The following is a 16,954-nucleotide window of genomic DNA, read 5'->3' as shown; positions in this document are numbered from 1 at the left end:
ACAAGCAATTCGACTTCATTAAAAAAGTAAGTGATTATCGAGTTATCTTTTTGAAATTCTATTAAAATGTGTGACGCTCTCCACTTATCTGTCACCTGCTTCCCAGGAGCACAACACACTAATAGAGGCACTCAAAAACGAATGCCCAGGAGAGGCTGCGTGTCTCTGTAAACTCAGCCCTGGTTCTCATCCCGGTCTCAGAGCTATTACCGATGCTTCCTGCCTTCCCGTGAAGAGCCCTGCTGATGTTTAAGGCGAGACAAAACAGCATTCAACAATGTAAACCGACACAGGTGAGGCGGTTTTGAATCTGCAATGCTAAACGCCTATGGTGGGACTCAGTCAGCGAGTAATACGGAATGAATCATTGCCCTGATTTCTGCCAGTGTGACTCAGATGTGGCTATAGGAAGTGAACATGTTTTCACTGTTTTGCTGCAGGCTGGTTTTTCACTTGTCAGACTTCTGGGCGATATATCACATTTCCCTTTCGGGGAACTCGAGCTGCGTCGAAACGCTGTGAGAACGCCTCTGTTCAAATGCGTCGTGAAGCGCCTGTAGAACCATTCCATCGGAAAAAAGATCGATCGTCGGCGTGATGACGTCATCGACCGGAAGCTATAAAACGTCCGTGAAAACAAACAGGAACTAGCTTCTGAGCCTTCAGCAAGCGATCTGTGTGAACCTGTCTGTCTATTTGGTGTTTTTGTCTGTCTATTATACTAGAAAGCAGAGATTTTCCACCCTTTTTGTTAAATATTCAATATATTAACAGAAAAAAGAGAAAATAAGATAGATAGAATGGCGAGTGAAAGCAGCAATTTCAGAAAGTGTGTTCCTCCCTGCCCACGCTACATCACGGGCGGGGACACACATCTTCTCTGTGTTGCATGCTTGGGAGCGCAGCATGCCCAGGCAGCCCTCGAGGGGGCTGCTTGCGAGCACTGTGAGCGTATGCCACTGAGAACGCTGCGCTCCCGCCGGGCACTCTTCGAGGAGGGTGCCTCGGCTCGTGTTCCCCGCGGCTCTGGTCCCGCTGCCGCCGAGGCGGAGCGGAGGCTGCAGTCGTGGGGATCACAATTGGATGTTGCAGAGGGGTTAGAGACGGGCGCTGCCTTATCTCTGCCCTCACCTGCTCCATCCAGCGGTTCTTCTCGGGGCATGGAAGCACGCATGGCGGTTTCTTCCCCCCCGAGAGAGCCGCCGGTACTTCATCTGTCCAGCTCTGAGGAGGTGGACGTTGAAAGTATCGATACTGAAGATTCGCCACTTCAGTCCCCTGCTAGTGAGGAGCTAGTTGAGGTTTTGACGCGAGCAGTGGCCAGGTTAAACATCGACTGGCCCACTGAAAGATCTGAGGCAGGAAGAAAACGTCATAGTAAGCTAGACGAACGCTTCCTGCCGTCTCGCGCCTCAGAACCTCAGCGACGGGGCCTGCCGTTCTTCCACGATTTGCACACCGAGGTGGCAAGATCGTGGAAGAGACCGGCTTCATATCGTGTCTTCAGCCCGCAGACTTCGGTCTACAGCAACATTTGCGGGCTGAGACAGTATGGTTATGGGGCGATGCCAAAGGTTGAAGAGACGCTTGCGAGCCATCTCTCGCCTTCCTCGGCATCGTCCCTGAAGGCCCCGACTTTACCCACCAGACCTCTAAAAACAACGTCGGCGATGGTGGGTAAAGCGTACTCGGCGGCGGGTCAAGCGGCTGCATGCCTGCACACGATGGCTATCGTGCAGGCATACCAGGCTGACCTGCTGAGGGATTTGGACGGTAGTGATGCTGTGGGGGGTGATATTATCGCTGAATTAAGATCGTCAGCCGATCTAGCTCTCCGGGCCACCAAGGAGACGGCCAGATGTGTTGGCCGCTCCATGGCAGCATTGGTGGCTACGGAGAGGCATCTATGGTTAAACCCCACAGACATCAAGGAGAGGGAGAAAGCCTTTCTGCTCGATGCGCCGCTTTCTCCTGGAGGCCTCTTCGGTGACGCAGTTCACACTGTCACCGAGAGGTTCCAGGAGTCGAAAAAGCAAGCTGCGGCGCTCAAGCAGTTCCTCCCTCTCCGGGTCCAGGTCCCTGGGGCTGCTGCTGATACCACCAAGCAGCCCAAGCCGAGTACGAGCTCCTCCTACAGGGCTCAGCAGAAACAGAGCGTCGCTGCCCGAGCTCCCCCTCAGCGTGGGGACGGGGGGCGGCGCTCTCAGACGAGGCCTTCGAGGGGCAGGGCTGATCTGCGGACAGTCCTGATCGCCAAGAAGGCCTCGTCGAAGCGTTCCTGACGCCAGAAGCGTCAGGACGCTGAGGGTGGTTCCCCCCGTAGGGAAACGGTGCTTACCCCTGCCTACGGTACCCGTTTCCCTACGGCACCCTCGGGGGGCCGCGCTGCCAACCCTGCCGCAATGCCGGGGCGCAGTCGGTCTCCGCGGGCCACCCGAGGGTGGTCCGCACCCCCTTCGGGGGGTCCCCGAGCAGTCAAGTCAGTTGTTCCCTGCCGGTCCGCCGCTTCAGGGCACTGTGCTTGTTGCTCAAAATACACCAGAGGCCAGCCTCGAGAGGCTGGTTCCCTTAGTAGATTTTCTAGACGAGTGGAAACGTCTACCAAATATATCTCGTTGGGTCCTGCAGATAATAGAAAGGGGGTACGCCATTCAATTCGGAAGTCGGCCACCTCCTTTCTCCGGTGTCCTGCCTACAGAGGTGGGCCCGGAGCAGGCTCTGGTAATGGCACAGGAAGTAGAGACACTCCTGCAAAAAGGGGCTATAGAGAGGGTTCCCCCTCCCAGCAGGGAGTCTGGCTTTTACAGCCGTTACTTCATCGTGCCGAAGAAGGATGGGGGCTTACGCCCGATATTAGATCTGCGGCTATTGAATCGCTCGGTGGCCAAGCTCAAATTCAAGATGCTTACACTCAGACAGATTGTAGCGCAGGTCAAATCGGAGGATTGGTTTGTCACCATAGACCTCAAAGATGCGTATTTTCATGTCTCCATCTTTCCACATCACAGGAAGTTCCTGAGGTTTGCCTTCGGGGGAGAGGCATACCAATATCGTGTACTTCCCTTCGGTCTAGCACTGTCACCCCGCACGTTCACCAAGTGTGTGGATGCAGCTCTGGCGCCGCTGCGTCTACAGGGCATCCGCATATTGAACTATATCGACGACTGGCTGATTCTAGCGAATACAGAGCAGATGGCGGTTCAGCATCGAGATGCTGTTCTCGCCCATATGTCGAAGCTGGGGTTGAGGCTGAACGCCAAGAAGAGTGTGCTTTCTCCGGCTCAGAGAACCACTTTTCTGGGTGTGAACTGGGACTCGGTAATTATGCGGGCGCAATTATCGCCAACACGCATAGCATCGATCCTGGCAGCCGCCAAAGAACAGAAGCTAGGCCAAGCCGTCACTGTGAAACAGTTCCAGAAACTGTTAGGTCTCATGGCAGCAGCGTCCAACGTGATACCTTTTGGCCTACTGTACATGAGGCCACTGCAGTGGTGGCTCAAGACAAAAGGGTTCTCCCCGAGGGGAAATCCGCTCCGCACGATCAAAGTCACGCGGCGATGCCTACGTGCTCTGGTCATGTGGAAAAACCCGGGGTTTTTATCTCAGGGTCCCGTGTTGGGGGCTCTTGTTCGTCGCGTAACGCTAACGACAGACGCCTCTCTCACGGGCTGGGGGGCGACCATGAGTGGTCGCTCGTCCCAGGGTCTATGGCAGGAGCATCAGCGGCACTGGCACATAAATCGGCTAGAGATGCTCGCAGTGTTTCTGGCATTGAAACAGTTCCTGCCCGACCTCAGGGGCCACCATGTACTAGTCAGAACAGACAACACGTCCGTGGTGGCCTACATAAACCACCAGGGGGGTCTGAAGTCTCGTCCGTTGGACAAATTGGCACATCGGATCCTCCTGTGGGCCCAAGGGAAATTGCTGTCAGTCAGGGCAGTATATATCCCGGGGGCCCTGAATCAGGAAGCAGACAGCCTGTCGAGACAGGGGCCGAGGCCCGGGGAATGGAGACTCCATCCAGAGGTGGTGGAGCTCCTTTGGAAGGTTTATGGGAAGGCAGAGATAGACCTGTTCGCTTCGGCGGAGAATTCTCACTGCCCGCAGTGGTTTTCTCTGACCCATCCGGCCCCGCTGGGGCTGGATGCCATGGTACAGGAGTGGCCGAGGCTGCCTCTGTACGCCTTCCCCCCGATTGTCCTGCTTCCAGGAGTTCTGGAGAGGGTACGCCGGGACGGGGCCCAGGTACTTCTAGTGGCTCCGAACTGGCCGACCCGAGTGTGGTTTGCGGACCTGATATCTCTCCTGGAAGGCTCTCCGATGGAGATTCCGACCAGGAGGGATCTACTCTCTCAGGCGGGCGGGAGATTCCTGCACCCACGCCCAGAGATGTGGAAACTGTGGGCCTGGCCTCTGAGGGGGCCAGGCTCATAGAGGAGGGTCTCTCGGCCGAGGTCGTAGAGACCATCCTACACTCCAGAGCTCCGTCCACAAGGAAGCTGTACGCTTTGAAATGGAGACTTTTCTCAGCATGGTGCAGAGAACGCCAGTGGGATCCAGTTAACTGCCCGGTTGGTACAGTGCTGGAGTTCCTGCAGGAGAGGTTCTCTGCAGGGTTGACCCCCTCCACACTTAAGGTGTACGTGGCGGCCTTGGGTGCTGTCCACGTCCCTTGCAGTGGAGTGTCTTTGGGAAGACACCCTCTAATTACACGCTTCCTTCGTGGCACATTAAGGTTGAGGCCAGTTATGCACTCGAGGGTCCCGGCATGGGACTTGGCCATTGTTTTGAGGGGCTTGTCCGGACCTCCGTTCGAACCTCTGGAGGAGGTTTCGGATAAGTTCCTCACTCTAAAAACCATCTTCCTTTTGGCCATTTCATCTCTTAAAAGGATAGGAGATATTCAGTCTCTGTCGGTAGAGCCCTCATGTCTAGAGTTTGCGCCAGGGATGGTGAAAGCATTTCTGCATCCCAGGCCGGGTTATGTCCCCAAGGTTCCTACGAGCCCACGGGGCCCCATCACTCTACAAGCCTTCTGTCCTCCTCCATTTATGACGTCAGACCAGGAAAGATTAAATCTGCTGTGTCCTGTGAGGGCACTGGATACTTATGTCCACAGAGCTGCCCTGTGGAGAAAAACTGAACAATTGTTTGTTTGCTTTGGACCCCCTAAGAAGGGGGCCCCAGTATCCAAGCAGAGGATGAGCAAGTGGGTGGTCGAGGCCATCTCACTTGCTTATGAAGCTACCGGGCAGCCGTCTCCACTGGCTGTCCGGGCGCACTCAACCAGGGGTATGGCTGCTTCTAAAGCACTTTTGTCGGGGGCTTCCCTCCATGATATCTGTAACGCGGCCGGTTGGTCGTCTCCTTCTACCTTTGTCAGGTTCTACGAACTAGACCTGGCATCTACTGTAGGGGCACAGGTACTCTCGTAACCGTGTGCGCTTCGGCTTCACACATACGAGACACTTGGTCCTATGGCGATGTGGGTATAAGCGTTCTCACAGCGTTTCGACGCAGCTCGAGTTCCCCGAAAGGGAACGTCTCGGTTACGTATGTAACCCTAGTTCCCTGAGGGAACGAGACGCTGCGTCGCTTTGCCATACTCCCGGCGTGTCCGTGATCACTTACTTCAGGCTTTATCAGAAGTTAGTTCCTGTTTGTTTTCACGGACGTTTTATAGCTTCCGGTCGATGACGTCATCACGCCGACGATCGATCTTTTTTCCGATGGAATGGTTCTACAGGCGCTTCACGACGCATTTGAACAGAGGCGTTCTCACAGCGTTTCGACGCAGCGTCTCGTTCCCTCAGGGAACTAGGGTTACATACGTAACCGAGACGTTTCATTCTATATTTGTGGTGATTTAATTAAAGCACCATCCCGAATATGATGATGATTTTATTACACTTTTATCTGGCCAGCAAGTTTCCTGAAGAGAATGTCATTAAACTAGTTTTACGCATCTCACGAATTGCAAGAATGTTTCCTACTTAAACTTTAGAAGCAATTTCCTTTAATCAATTCAAAGTGTTCATATCAATCAACCGATTCAAAATTCTGATGAAGTTTAAATGAATATTCATTTATTAGTCAAATACATAGAACACAGCTACATTTTATTTACATATACACAGTAAAGAAAAAAATTAAAGATCTGTTATCACAATTTTTTGTCAAATCACCTTAGATAATTAATGTGGTTCAGATTATATAATATTTTGAGTTTCTTTTGATTAAACCAATCTACTTCATTGAATGAACTCAAATTTTTGATTTCAATGAACTTAAACGTTTAAGGCAACCAGGTAAAGCATTTTACAGTAGTTTTAGTAAAGCATTTGAATTTGAAAAATTGAATTTGAATGATACAAACAATCATTAAAAACAATAAGTTAAGTTTCATTTGCATCATTACTCGTTTATTACGTTTATTTCCTTTCTTGTGCTCATTCAGTGAAAAAACAGTGTCACTGTATTTTCAATTTGAATCAACTTATCAACATTAGCCATTTAGTTGGGGAAAACAATCCCAGAAAACATAACACAAATCCCCCTTTTAATCTCTCTCTCTCTCTCTCTCTCTCTCTCTCTCTCTCTCTCTCTCTCTCTCTCTCTCTCTCTCTCTCTCTCTCTCTCTCTCTCTCTCTCTCTCTCTCTCTCTCTCTCTCTCTCTATATCTCTCTCTCTCTCTCTCTCTCTCTCTCTCTCTCTCTCTCTCTCTCTCTCTATATATATATATATATATATATAGAGAGAGAGAGATATATATATATATATATATATATATATATATATATATATATATAGAGAGAGAGAGAGAGAGAGAGCGAGAGAGAGAGAGAGAGAGAGAGAGAGAGAGAGAGAGAGAGAGAGAGAGAGAGAGAGAGCAACGTCACATAATTATCATTATTATTTTTTAAAGATTAGTTTGATCTATATCATTCTGATTTAGATGATGGCATGAGAAAAGAAAGAAAGAAAAAGTGAAAGTCAATCAGACAGACACGTTTTCACCTAAACTTTCTACTGTTTACCGTTGCCGTGGCGCGTTTAGCAGTGCGAGGCCGCCAGATTGAAAAACAAAGCGCAACCCTTGTTGGATTTGTCCTTCCACAGTGTGGGATTTATTATTAGAAAGGACATAAACAGACTAATTAAATCACAGCAGTCGAGGCTGAGATGACAGCTGGTGCTGTGTGTGACCAAACAGATCCCTATCAAAGAGCAGGAGGCATGGCTCACTCAATCCGTCCTCTATGGGGAGCTATTTTAAGAGGCCCGGCATTGAGCACGAACGCTTTATGCTAAATGAGGGCTCGATGTACAAGCTGGCTGATTATAAAGACGCGACGCGGCCCCGATGCATGATGGATGTGCCTGCCGTAAAGACAATGGGTTTAGGGTCTATGTTTTTTGATAGGTGTTGAGGAAATGTGACAGCGCTCATCAGACAGATATCGCACCGCTGCCGACTTCCTCAGTGTCAGTTAAAGGCGCAGAGTGCTCGACGCAGTGATGCATTGAATTTATGACGAGATCGCTCTTGACAGTGTAACAAGTACAATAAGAGGCACAAGTCCTACAGTTATTAATGCGTTTGCAAGCTTATCCATATGGTTAAGTGCATAACAAGAGAGATTTTGACTGCTTCTCATTCCTCTCTGAAGTGATTCTTCATCCCATGCATCGAAAAGGGTAATGCTGCCACAAATTTGTACATTTTGAGTGATTATTACAAGATTTAAAACACCACCGGTTGATTGGTTGCACATTTGAAACCACCGATGAGAGGAAAATATGGCTTTAACAAGTCAATAATGGCGAGCGCAATGAAAACAACTTAATCAATGGCACTGCAACGTTTGCAAACAAGAGCTTGAATTATAACACCAATAATTGATTCCCCTCCTCCCCGCTGTTTTTTTTTCTTTCCCTCCAGTGATGTCATTTCCAATCGATTCCTTCCCGTGTACAATGATGAGAAGTTTCCCGAGTTTGTTTTTTTCCGCCCTGACTCTTTCACTCGCTCCACCAATGGAAATCTGCAAGCTGCACTAGCAGCTTAACCAAAAAGGATTAACTCCCATATCCAACCGAGAACACAGATAATGCTCGGTAATTGGTAAAAAATGAAGATGAATGGGACAGCAAGATAAGGACCAATTAGCTCCTCCACGCTTACAGCTGCGGTCTCTCTACAGATCCATCTCTTGAGTGCTGGCCTCCTCTGCCAGAAGAAGCCTGGCGGAATTAGCGGCCTGACCTCATCGATGGTGGGAGGCCCACCCATCATCTCCCCCCATCACTTTTAATTCTGTCCCTAACATAGACACCTGTCACCGGCCCTGACGTGACAGGTCTGAGCCCCCCACATCCCCAAAACGCCAAACACCAGGTCTGGGCTAGGTCTGAGCACGCTAACTCGCTAAATCAGAGAAATCCACACAAATGCGCACACACGCATGCCTGAAAGTTTGTCGCTTATTTCATTATGGCAGCATCATCTGGTTGGTGATACACACAATTCCCCCATCTAATTACGGAGAGGATTTAAGGTCCATTAACGTTGCCGTGGCAAGGAATCAGATGCAAAATGGCACCCAGTGGCCACCAAGAGAGAGATTCTTTTCACCTCCTTCCATTTCTTAACCTGAAGGCAGCAAATGCATGAGTCACAAGAAAGGAAAATAAACAGGAAAAACATTTTTAGTTTGCTGAAAAGGGCAGGTGTTGGTTTTGGTTCAGGTCTATTCAATGCAAGAGAATGGATCACTGTTTGTGTGTCTTCCAGGCACATGTTTTGCTTGGTTTGTGATCTCTAATTGTGTCGTTTCCTGTGAGTCAATGGAACAATCCACCTTGTAAGAGAAGGGAACCCCCCACCTCCTTGAAAAAAAAAATACTGGGGAAGAATCGAAAGGGAAGCGGGTGCTTAGCTTAATCACGTTCACCACCTCCTCTCTCTCTGTTTGGCTATTTGGCTCCAACTTGAACTGGCTGACTGTTTTTCGCTCTGTTTTTGTAATTAATAACAGTGATGCAAGCCGGCGAGAGTGATTGAGCTGAATATTTAATGCAGAAGAAACATTAGCCCATCCAATTTGCATCAACACCAACAAGTCCGAAGGAGAGTACAATGTCCTTCACACTCTTACTATCAGCCTGTCTGTACTTCAGACTAAATCTAATCTGCGCTATACTGAGAATCTTAATTAGAATATACAGTACATCATCGGAGAAATAGCAGAGTATTAAAAAAAACAGTATTAGCAACCATCATTAACACCATAGAAACCACACAGCAATGCTATAATACCCTTGCAGTGGTACCACTCACAAAAATAATACTGCAAATAAGTAAACACACACGTCTGGTTCACTATCTTTGTGGGGACTCTATAGACATTTTATACTGTACAAACTGTATATTCTATCCCCTTACACTTACCCTACCCATCACACACTTTCTGCATTTTCACATTTTCAAAAAAACGAATTCTGTATGATTTATAAGCTTGTTTCCTCATCGGGAACTTAGTTCACCCAAGGGTTAGTTCACCCAAAAATGAAAATTCTGTCAATAATAACTTACCCTATGTTGTTCGACACCCGTAAGACCTCCGTTCATCTTCGTAACACAAATGAAGATATTTTAGTTGAAATCCAATGGCTCAGAAAGGCCTTTATTGACACCAATGTCATTTCCTCTCTTAAGACTCATAAAAGGCACTAAAGACGTCATTAAAGTCTATATCAGTACAGTAACTCTACACTCATTTTATGAAGTGACGAGAATAGTTTTTGTGTGCAAAAAAAAAAAAAAAAACCTAAATAACGATTTATATAGTGACGGGACGATTTCAAAACAAAGATTCGAACGCTTATGAATCAGCGTATCGATTCATGATTTGGATCGCCAAAGTCACGTGATTTCAGAAGTTGGGCAGTTTGACACACAATCCGAATCATGAATCAATACGCTGATTCATAACGTTTCGAAACTTTGTTTTTAATTCGGCCCATCACTATATAAGTCATTATTTCATTTTTTTTGCGCACAAAAACTATTCTCGTCGCTTCATAAAATTATTGTAGAGCCACTGTAGTGAGATGGACTTTGAAATGACGTCTTTAGTGCCTTTCATGGGTGTTGAGAGAGGAAATGACATTGGTGTCAATGAAGGCCTTTCTGAGCCATCAGATTTCAACTAAAATATCTTCATTTGTGTTCCAAAGATGAACGGAGGTCTTACGGGTGTCGAACGACATTAGGGTAAGTAATTCATGACAGCATTTTCATTTTTAGGTGAACTAACCCTTTAATTTATGTCCCCATGGCGACACAAACGGCCATGAGTCTGTGTGCATTCAGGCCCCCACCAAATTAGAAACATGAACACACACACAATTCATATCTTAATAATAATAATATGTATAACGATGATTATTATTGTTATTGGTGGTGTTGTCACTAATGACATTTCGAAAAATAATTACACTTGCACGTAGCCAAGTATAACCTCATAGCAAGAGCAGCTGTTTTAATATAGCACCGTCTCACTTCCTACTCATGACATTGTCCACTTCAGAGTTCCTCCGCTCTAAAGTCATCCCTATATCTGTCAAATGATTTCAGACTCTGGACTCCAGCTGCAAATAAGCAGGACATAATAGGCATTCACAGCCCAAAAGCGTTAGAGCCAATCACGGGGCTCAGAAAGGCAGAAGTCAGCAGAGCACCGCAGCTAAGAGTTTATTTTCACAGTTGTGTGTTTTCTCTGGCACTCTTTTAAAACACCCCGATGCGATATCTCTCTCTCGGTTCTCTGGCGAAATGACCTTTCCGTTTTAATGCCGTAATGATCCGGAGCAGTGAGGGAATTCGCTGGGAGACGGGAATGGAAAACACTGTCTATTTCACTTAAAAACCTAATTTATGTTGCAATTAAAGGCTGAAAGGAGCTTGGTTCTCCCCTCTGGCTGGCTGAATAGAAGCAGCTATATTTCGCCCTCTTATCACGCGGGTGACTCCTATTGGCCACCCCGTCACAGGAGAGTGCTTGATATAAACAAGAGATTGCACTGACATCCAGTAATCAATATTAGGATGGCTTCAGTACCAAACATCATTTGTCTCGGCCTCCGTTCTTTTGACCAAACGAAGCATTAATTTAAATCATAAATCTGGGAGTGATTTAAATCCCGGAATGAGAGGCCCGCCTGCCTTTAATGATTTATTTTCTACATTTCTGCAAGCGAGAGATTTGTCCATACGCGGTGACAGGTCACCTTCAAACGCCAGAGGTAGACTGTTCATCACCATGCAGACTAGCATCTCATCGCTGCGAGTAAATATTAAAGTAAAAGAATCCAATTGATTGTGGATGGGCCGGAGAGGCGTCGCGGCCATATATTTCACTCAGAGCTTCTAATGCCTCTCTAGTTTGGCTGCTTCGCTCACCGCTGGGCCTGGAATTATTATTCTTCAGGGAGTCTGCATGCTCAAGGTTACAATTTAAATTGTAAAAAGATAAAAACAGTTTCTTATTAGCCCCATTGCCGCAGCCTCGCCTATTCCGATTCGCATTTATCTTTATTTCGGTGACCTCGCGCCCCCCGCCACCGTTCGCTGTTGGATGACCTCAGCTACGCGCGGCTTCCTTTCGATAAATCTGCTTAGAGCGCGCCGTGTTTTGCCAAAACTCCTAGTGTCAAACGCAGCTGGGAAATCCTCGACGCAGGGTGGATATTCACAATGGAAATTACACACGCACAGTTCAGCTCTGGGATTATGGTAACTGAATCATTTGTAATGGATTTGTGGTTTAATATAACAGTGTAATTTCCACAAAAAATGGCTTTAAGTAATGTTGCAAAGAGAGAGAAAAAATCGGAATGTATCTGAGAAACGATTAATTGGAGCGGGGGACATTCAAAACTAATTTTCTTCACCAAATTGAATTAGCGGCTCGCTTAATAGCTATTAGCTTTGGGATAAAGTGCTCATGGATGCATTTGATGTGTAGCTACTTTAAAAGTGCATTACCTGCTAATGATGAATTTGGAATCAACCAAACAAACTGACTGCTCAAAAGAAGATTACACAAAGCTTTCTAGTTTTCTTACAGATTTGATCGTTTGCGGTTTAATCTGCATTAATGTGAGATTGAGATTATTTTAAGAATTTTGCATAGATACATAGAATGAATTATGTTTAATTTTTTAACAGCAGATCAGTTTGTTCTTAGAGGGAAAGGTCACTTAAAACGTTCACCCAAATCTGTATTAACCTTTAAACCTTACTTTCTTTGGGGAACAAACAAACAAAAAAAACATTTCTTAGTATGTTTTTCAAAAATGTCTTAGTGTGTTTTTGAAACCCTAGCCTTCTGACTTTCTGAAATTCTTCAGAATTTCTTTTTTTGTATTACTAAGATGAAAGAAAGTCATACAGGTTTGTAACAACACAAGGGTCAGTAAATTAGGACATATTTTTTTTCATTTTTTGATGACATCCCCTTGAAACTGGCATTGAATGCTTTGAGCAATAAATAAAGGTGTTAATGGGGACCAAAACGCTTTGTGAATGCTATATGTGAAGGAAGATGAAAACAGTGTAAATGGTATGATATAAGTCCCGCCAACTCATGTGCCAATCAAAAATGTGCCAAAACAAGGATTTTAAGCTTTTTATCTACATGTTGCTTTAACCCTTAAACACATATGCTTCAGGTCTTTAGTGACACCATTCACTACCCTCCTCCTCGTTCATTCAAGTTAGACATCAACATTCTTAGTATTCCTTAAAGGGATAGTTTACTGAAAAATGTAAATTTGATGTTTATCTGCTTACCCCCAGGGCACCCAAGATGTACTGTAGGTGTGTTTGTTTCTTCAGTAGAACACAAATTAAATTTTTTAACTCCAACCGTTGCTCGTATAATGCATGTCAATGGGATGTATTTCTATGAGAGCCACTATGAGAGTAAAAAACACATAAATATACAAATCCATATTAAACCCTGTGGCTCGTGGCGACACATTGATGTCTTAAGACAAAAAAAGATTGGTTTCTGCGAGAAACCGACCAGTATGGTATTTTTTTTAACCTAATATTTACCATCTGTGCAGACACTAATGAGGAATCTATATACAGCTCTGGAAAAAATTAAGAGACCATTTAACATTGATTTCTGAACTTGGGTGAACTTGGGTCTCTTAATTTTTTTCCAGAATCGTGGCATGTTTTTTTTCACCTTCTTCGACTAAATAATGGCATTGGGAATACTAGATGAGATTCGTCTGATATTAGATAAAAAAATAACACAAATCGGTTTCTCACCGACATCTTGGATGCCCTGGAGGTAAGCAGATAAACATCAAATTTTAATTTAATTTTAGTTTAAAGGGAACTATCCCTTTAAATAGTTATAAACATAATAACAAGAAAAATATATATACATATATATGGCTGTTTTCCCATTCTTTTGTTGTAAAAATTGTATAGGGTTGCTAACGACCTGAGATGTGTAACAGTATAAGTATATTTTTTCTGCACAATAACAATAATTGAATCTTTGATGACTGAATACGTGCAATTCACCTTTATTCCGCAAGGTGGCAATGTCTGATACACAATGATGAAGTAACGTTTCACTCATAGTTACTGCAGGCAGAAAACAAAAGAATAGGAAGCATCATCAGCAAAACTTGAAATAGCTCAGCAATTTTACTGAACACAATACATAATATTAGTGTCACTTGATGGTGGATCTAATGAAGAAGCTGTCAGCAATCCAAATATTGAATTTTAAGATGATGATGATGATGATGAAACTGATTTTGAGAATATGATTGAGATCACAAATATGAGACTAAATATGCTGGGAAATAAGCTCTGATGTTATATGACATCTGTTCAAACTGAACCCTTCCAAGTTCCAAAATGTAACACAAAGGTAACTCTTCTGTAATAGTTACTCTAATATCAGCAGAGTTTTATATTATTGCGACGGGTACAGATTCATCAGTGTTAGATATAGGGTCCCTAAAGACCCGAACATGTAATAATGATTGGCAAAACATTCATGCATTTAAGGGTTAAAGTAAAATAACCCTCTAGAAAATTTGTACAGCACATGCCCAAGACTTTACTGAACATCGTCGACATGTCTGATATAAACATGCAGTGACATATCACGTGTTAATTGGTTAAATTGTTAAATAGAACAAAATTGTGCTAAATAAAAGGGGGGAAATTATTTTTATTTTATCCCCCCCACACACACACACTTTATCATTTAAAGTCATTAAGTGACCATCCCCTCAAAATCTGATCACAAGTAGTCACAGAAGACACATTTGAGAAGCATGTTACTCCCAGGTGTAAACAGCAATGTGTCTTGCCTGACCACTTGTGACAGATCGCGAGACGACTGTTAATACCAGGGCCTGCGTGCAGTGTGAGTCATGCTGCTGGTGGATAGTGACTCACCCACACTGGAGCTCAGGTCTCCGTTTTCTGAGTCGGCCCCGTGCTGGGTGTTGCTACCGTGGTAGCTGCTCATCACCTCCAGTTTGATCTTCTTCACCTTCATGGCCTCTGCGATAGCAGCGTTCGTGGCGGCCGCAGCTGCAGCAGCAGCGGCTGTGAGACCTGCAGCAAGACGACAGAAAGAGAGTCACCGCATCATAAAAGGGTTCAGCTCAAATGGGCCTAAAACAAGAGCATGGTCAAAAAAATCTTCTAGAAAAGGCATTGTGCAGGTGCACTGTGCAGAAGAGACAGTAACATGAGAACAACAAATTCCAAATTTTGAGGGGAAAAAACACCAGATTTTTTAATTTTACTATTAAATAGGATGCATTCAATTATTCAAAAGTGACAGTAAAGACATTTATAATAGAAAAGCTTTCGATTTCAAATAAATGCAGTTCTTTTGAACTTTCTAGTCAAAAAATCCACACAAAAAATTAAAACATGTTTAGTGAGCACAAAATCAGCATATTAGAATTATTTCCGAAGGATCATGTGACACTAAAGACTAAAATAATAGCTGCTGAAAATTCAGCTTTGCCAACACAGAAAAACATTACTTTTATATTAACATTTATGTAAAGTAAAATAAAACAAAATAGAATAAATAAGAGTTCTTTTAAATGGTAATAATATTTAATAATATCACTGTTTTCACTGTATTTTGGATTAATTTAATACATCCTTGCTGAATAAAAGTCATGACAAATTTTACTGACCACAAACGTTTGGCTGTACAGTATTATAGTGTCTAAATTAATGTAAAAATTAAATAAAATTAAAATCGTTATTCATTTTGAGATTGGCTAAAAATTACAATATAAATGTATCCTATTGTTTTCAAATATTACCTTTAGTCAGCATCAAATGACCGCAAAGGTAATCTAAATGTAAAAATAGAGGAAATAAATATGCATAATTAAATATCCAATATCAATACATTATGTAATAAGGCAAAATAACAATTTTACAGTCATGTTTTTGAAATCACACATTACTTTGAGTAGGCCTTTACCTCAGAAAGAAGGGGGGAAAACTGCTTCTCGCTCTATAATGGTTTGACAGTCTTTTCTCCCATCACTAGCCTAACTAAGTCTAACACTGCGCCTTAACAAGAGCGGATCATTTGCATCCCATCGCCGACGGTAGCTTTGCTGTTTTTGATTACACAGCTGGCCCCACTGGACTGATGTAAAGTTTGCAGCTGGAAGCCTCACTGTCATGTACGTCTTTTCTGATTTCTGTCTCTTTTTCTTTCTAAATGCAAAGATGATGCCATTGAGCTTTGATGGTGACAGATGGAGTCGGGAGAACATATCAGGACTGACATGTTGCCATGGTTTCTGTTTGTAAATAAACGGGTTTCGGATGTACGACAAAGTGAAAACAAACAGTCTGAAACAGTGGGAAACCGAAGACGTGTTTAAATATGCACACGCACACACACACACACACACACACACACACACACACACACACACACACACACACACACACACACACACACACACACACACACACACACACACACACACACACACACACACACACACACACACACACACACACACACACACACACACACACACACATACACCAACAGACACGTCTGTAACATCTCAAACACAAAAACATTAAACGGCAAATCCATTGTAATCCCCTCTGAATGAGCAGGAACACTGCAATTCAAAATCTTTTGGCTCCAGTGGCAATAATATATTTTTTCCCCCATTGTTTGATTTGTTTAAAAGGAGCACAGTGGAGATGAAGAGATTGAATAAAGAGCTGACTCGCTGTCATTTACTCTTTTTCAATGACAAAACACCTGAAAGACTGGCAGAAAGTAAAAGAAGGGTCCTTGAAAGAAACCTTGAATCCATGAATGAAGATTAATGAAACGATCTGAATGGATGAATCAAAGCTGAGCTTTTTTCCCTCAGCGGTGTTCAGTGAATCCTGTGAATGCAGTCTCATTTTATACATACAGTCTATTGAAAATGGTTACAGTACAGTAACCTCATTTATGAGACCAGGAGGCAGAGTGGATTCTGGGATAGGGGCTGAGCAACGTCATGACACTACCAAAAACTGAATATTTGTTCCTGTTTCAATGTATCACTTAAACAGATCTGTATCCTGCATATTAAGTAATTATTATCCTGTTCATTCATTTACAACGAATCCAATTAATTGCAAGATATGCCAATTAATTAACTGCATATTATTATTGAAGAAAATAACCTCCACATAAGATAAATAAAACAAGCATTACAAAAAATACTCAAGTTCCAAGTCAACTATTGTATAATTTATTTAAATATCATTACAAATAAGTCTGTCATTTATTGCTAAATTGACAGACATAATATGTTTTGCTTTTTAGCAAACTTAATAAAAAGAGGCAGTCAG

At 44.0% G+C, this 16,954-nt stretch overlaps 1 protein-coding gene across 8 annotated transcripts in view; it reads right to left on the bottom strand.

The window, feature by feature from the left end:
• The window catches only part of dachd (dachshund d), a 148,043-nt gene that overhangs the window by 57,849 nt on the left and 73,240 nt on the right, over positions 1-16,954 (bottom strand). For 3 of the 8 annotated variants that reach the window (XM_067443986.1, XM_067443987.1, XM_067443985.1), the window contains exons 3-5: positions 15,397-15,429; positions 14,504-14,665; positions 13,613-13,675 (exon numbers count right to left, since the gene is read on the bottom strand). The exons of 1 other annotated variant lie outside the window; for it this stretch is intronic. In XM_067443986.1, the coding sequence (XP_067300087.1) occupies positions 13,613-13,675; positions 14,504-14,665; positions 15,397-15,429 (258 nt within the window). The remainder of the gene's footprint in view (positions 1-13,612; positions 13,676-14,503; positions 14,666-15,396; positions 15,430-16,954) is intronic. 4 more of the 8 variants (XM_067443992.1, XM_067443991.1, XM_067443988.1 and 1 more) reach the window with 3 other exon arrangements.

This window comes from Pseudorasbora parva, chromosome 5, assembly GCF_024679245.1.
Source record: "Pseudorasbora parva isolate DD20220531a chromosome 5, ASM2467924v1, whole genome shotgun sequence".
NCBI classification, from domain to species: domain Eukaryota; kingdom Metazoa; phylum Chordata; class Actinopteri; order Cypriniformes; family Gobionidae; genus Pseudorasbora; species Pseudorasbora parva.
The sequence above is the reverse complement of the archived record's forward strand: the minus strand, read 5'-3'. Positions and strand labels throughout refer to the sequence as shown.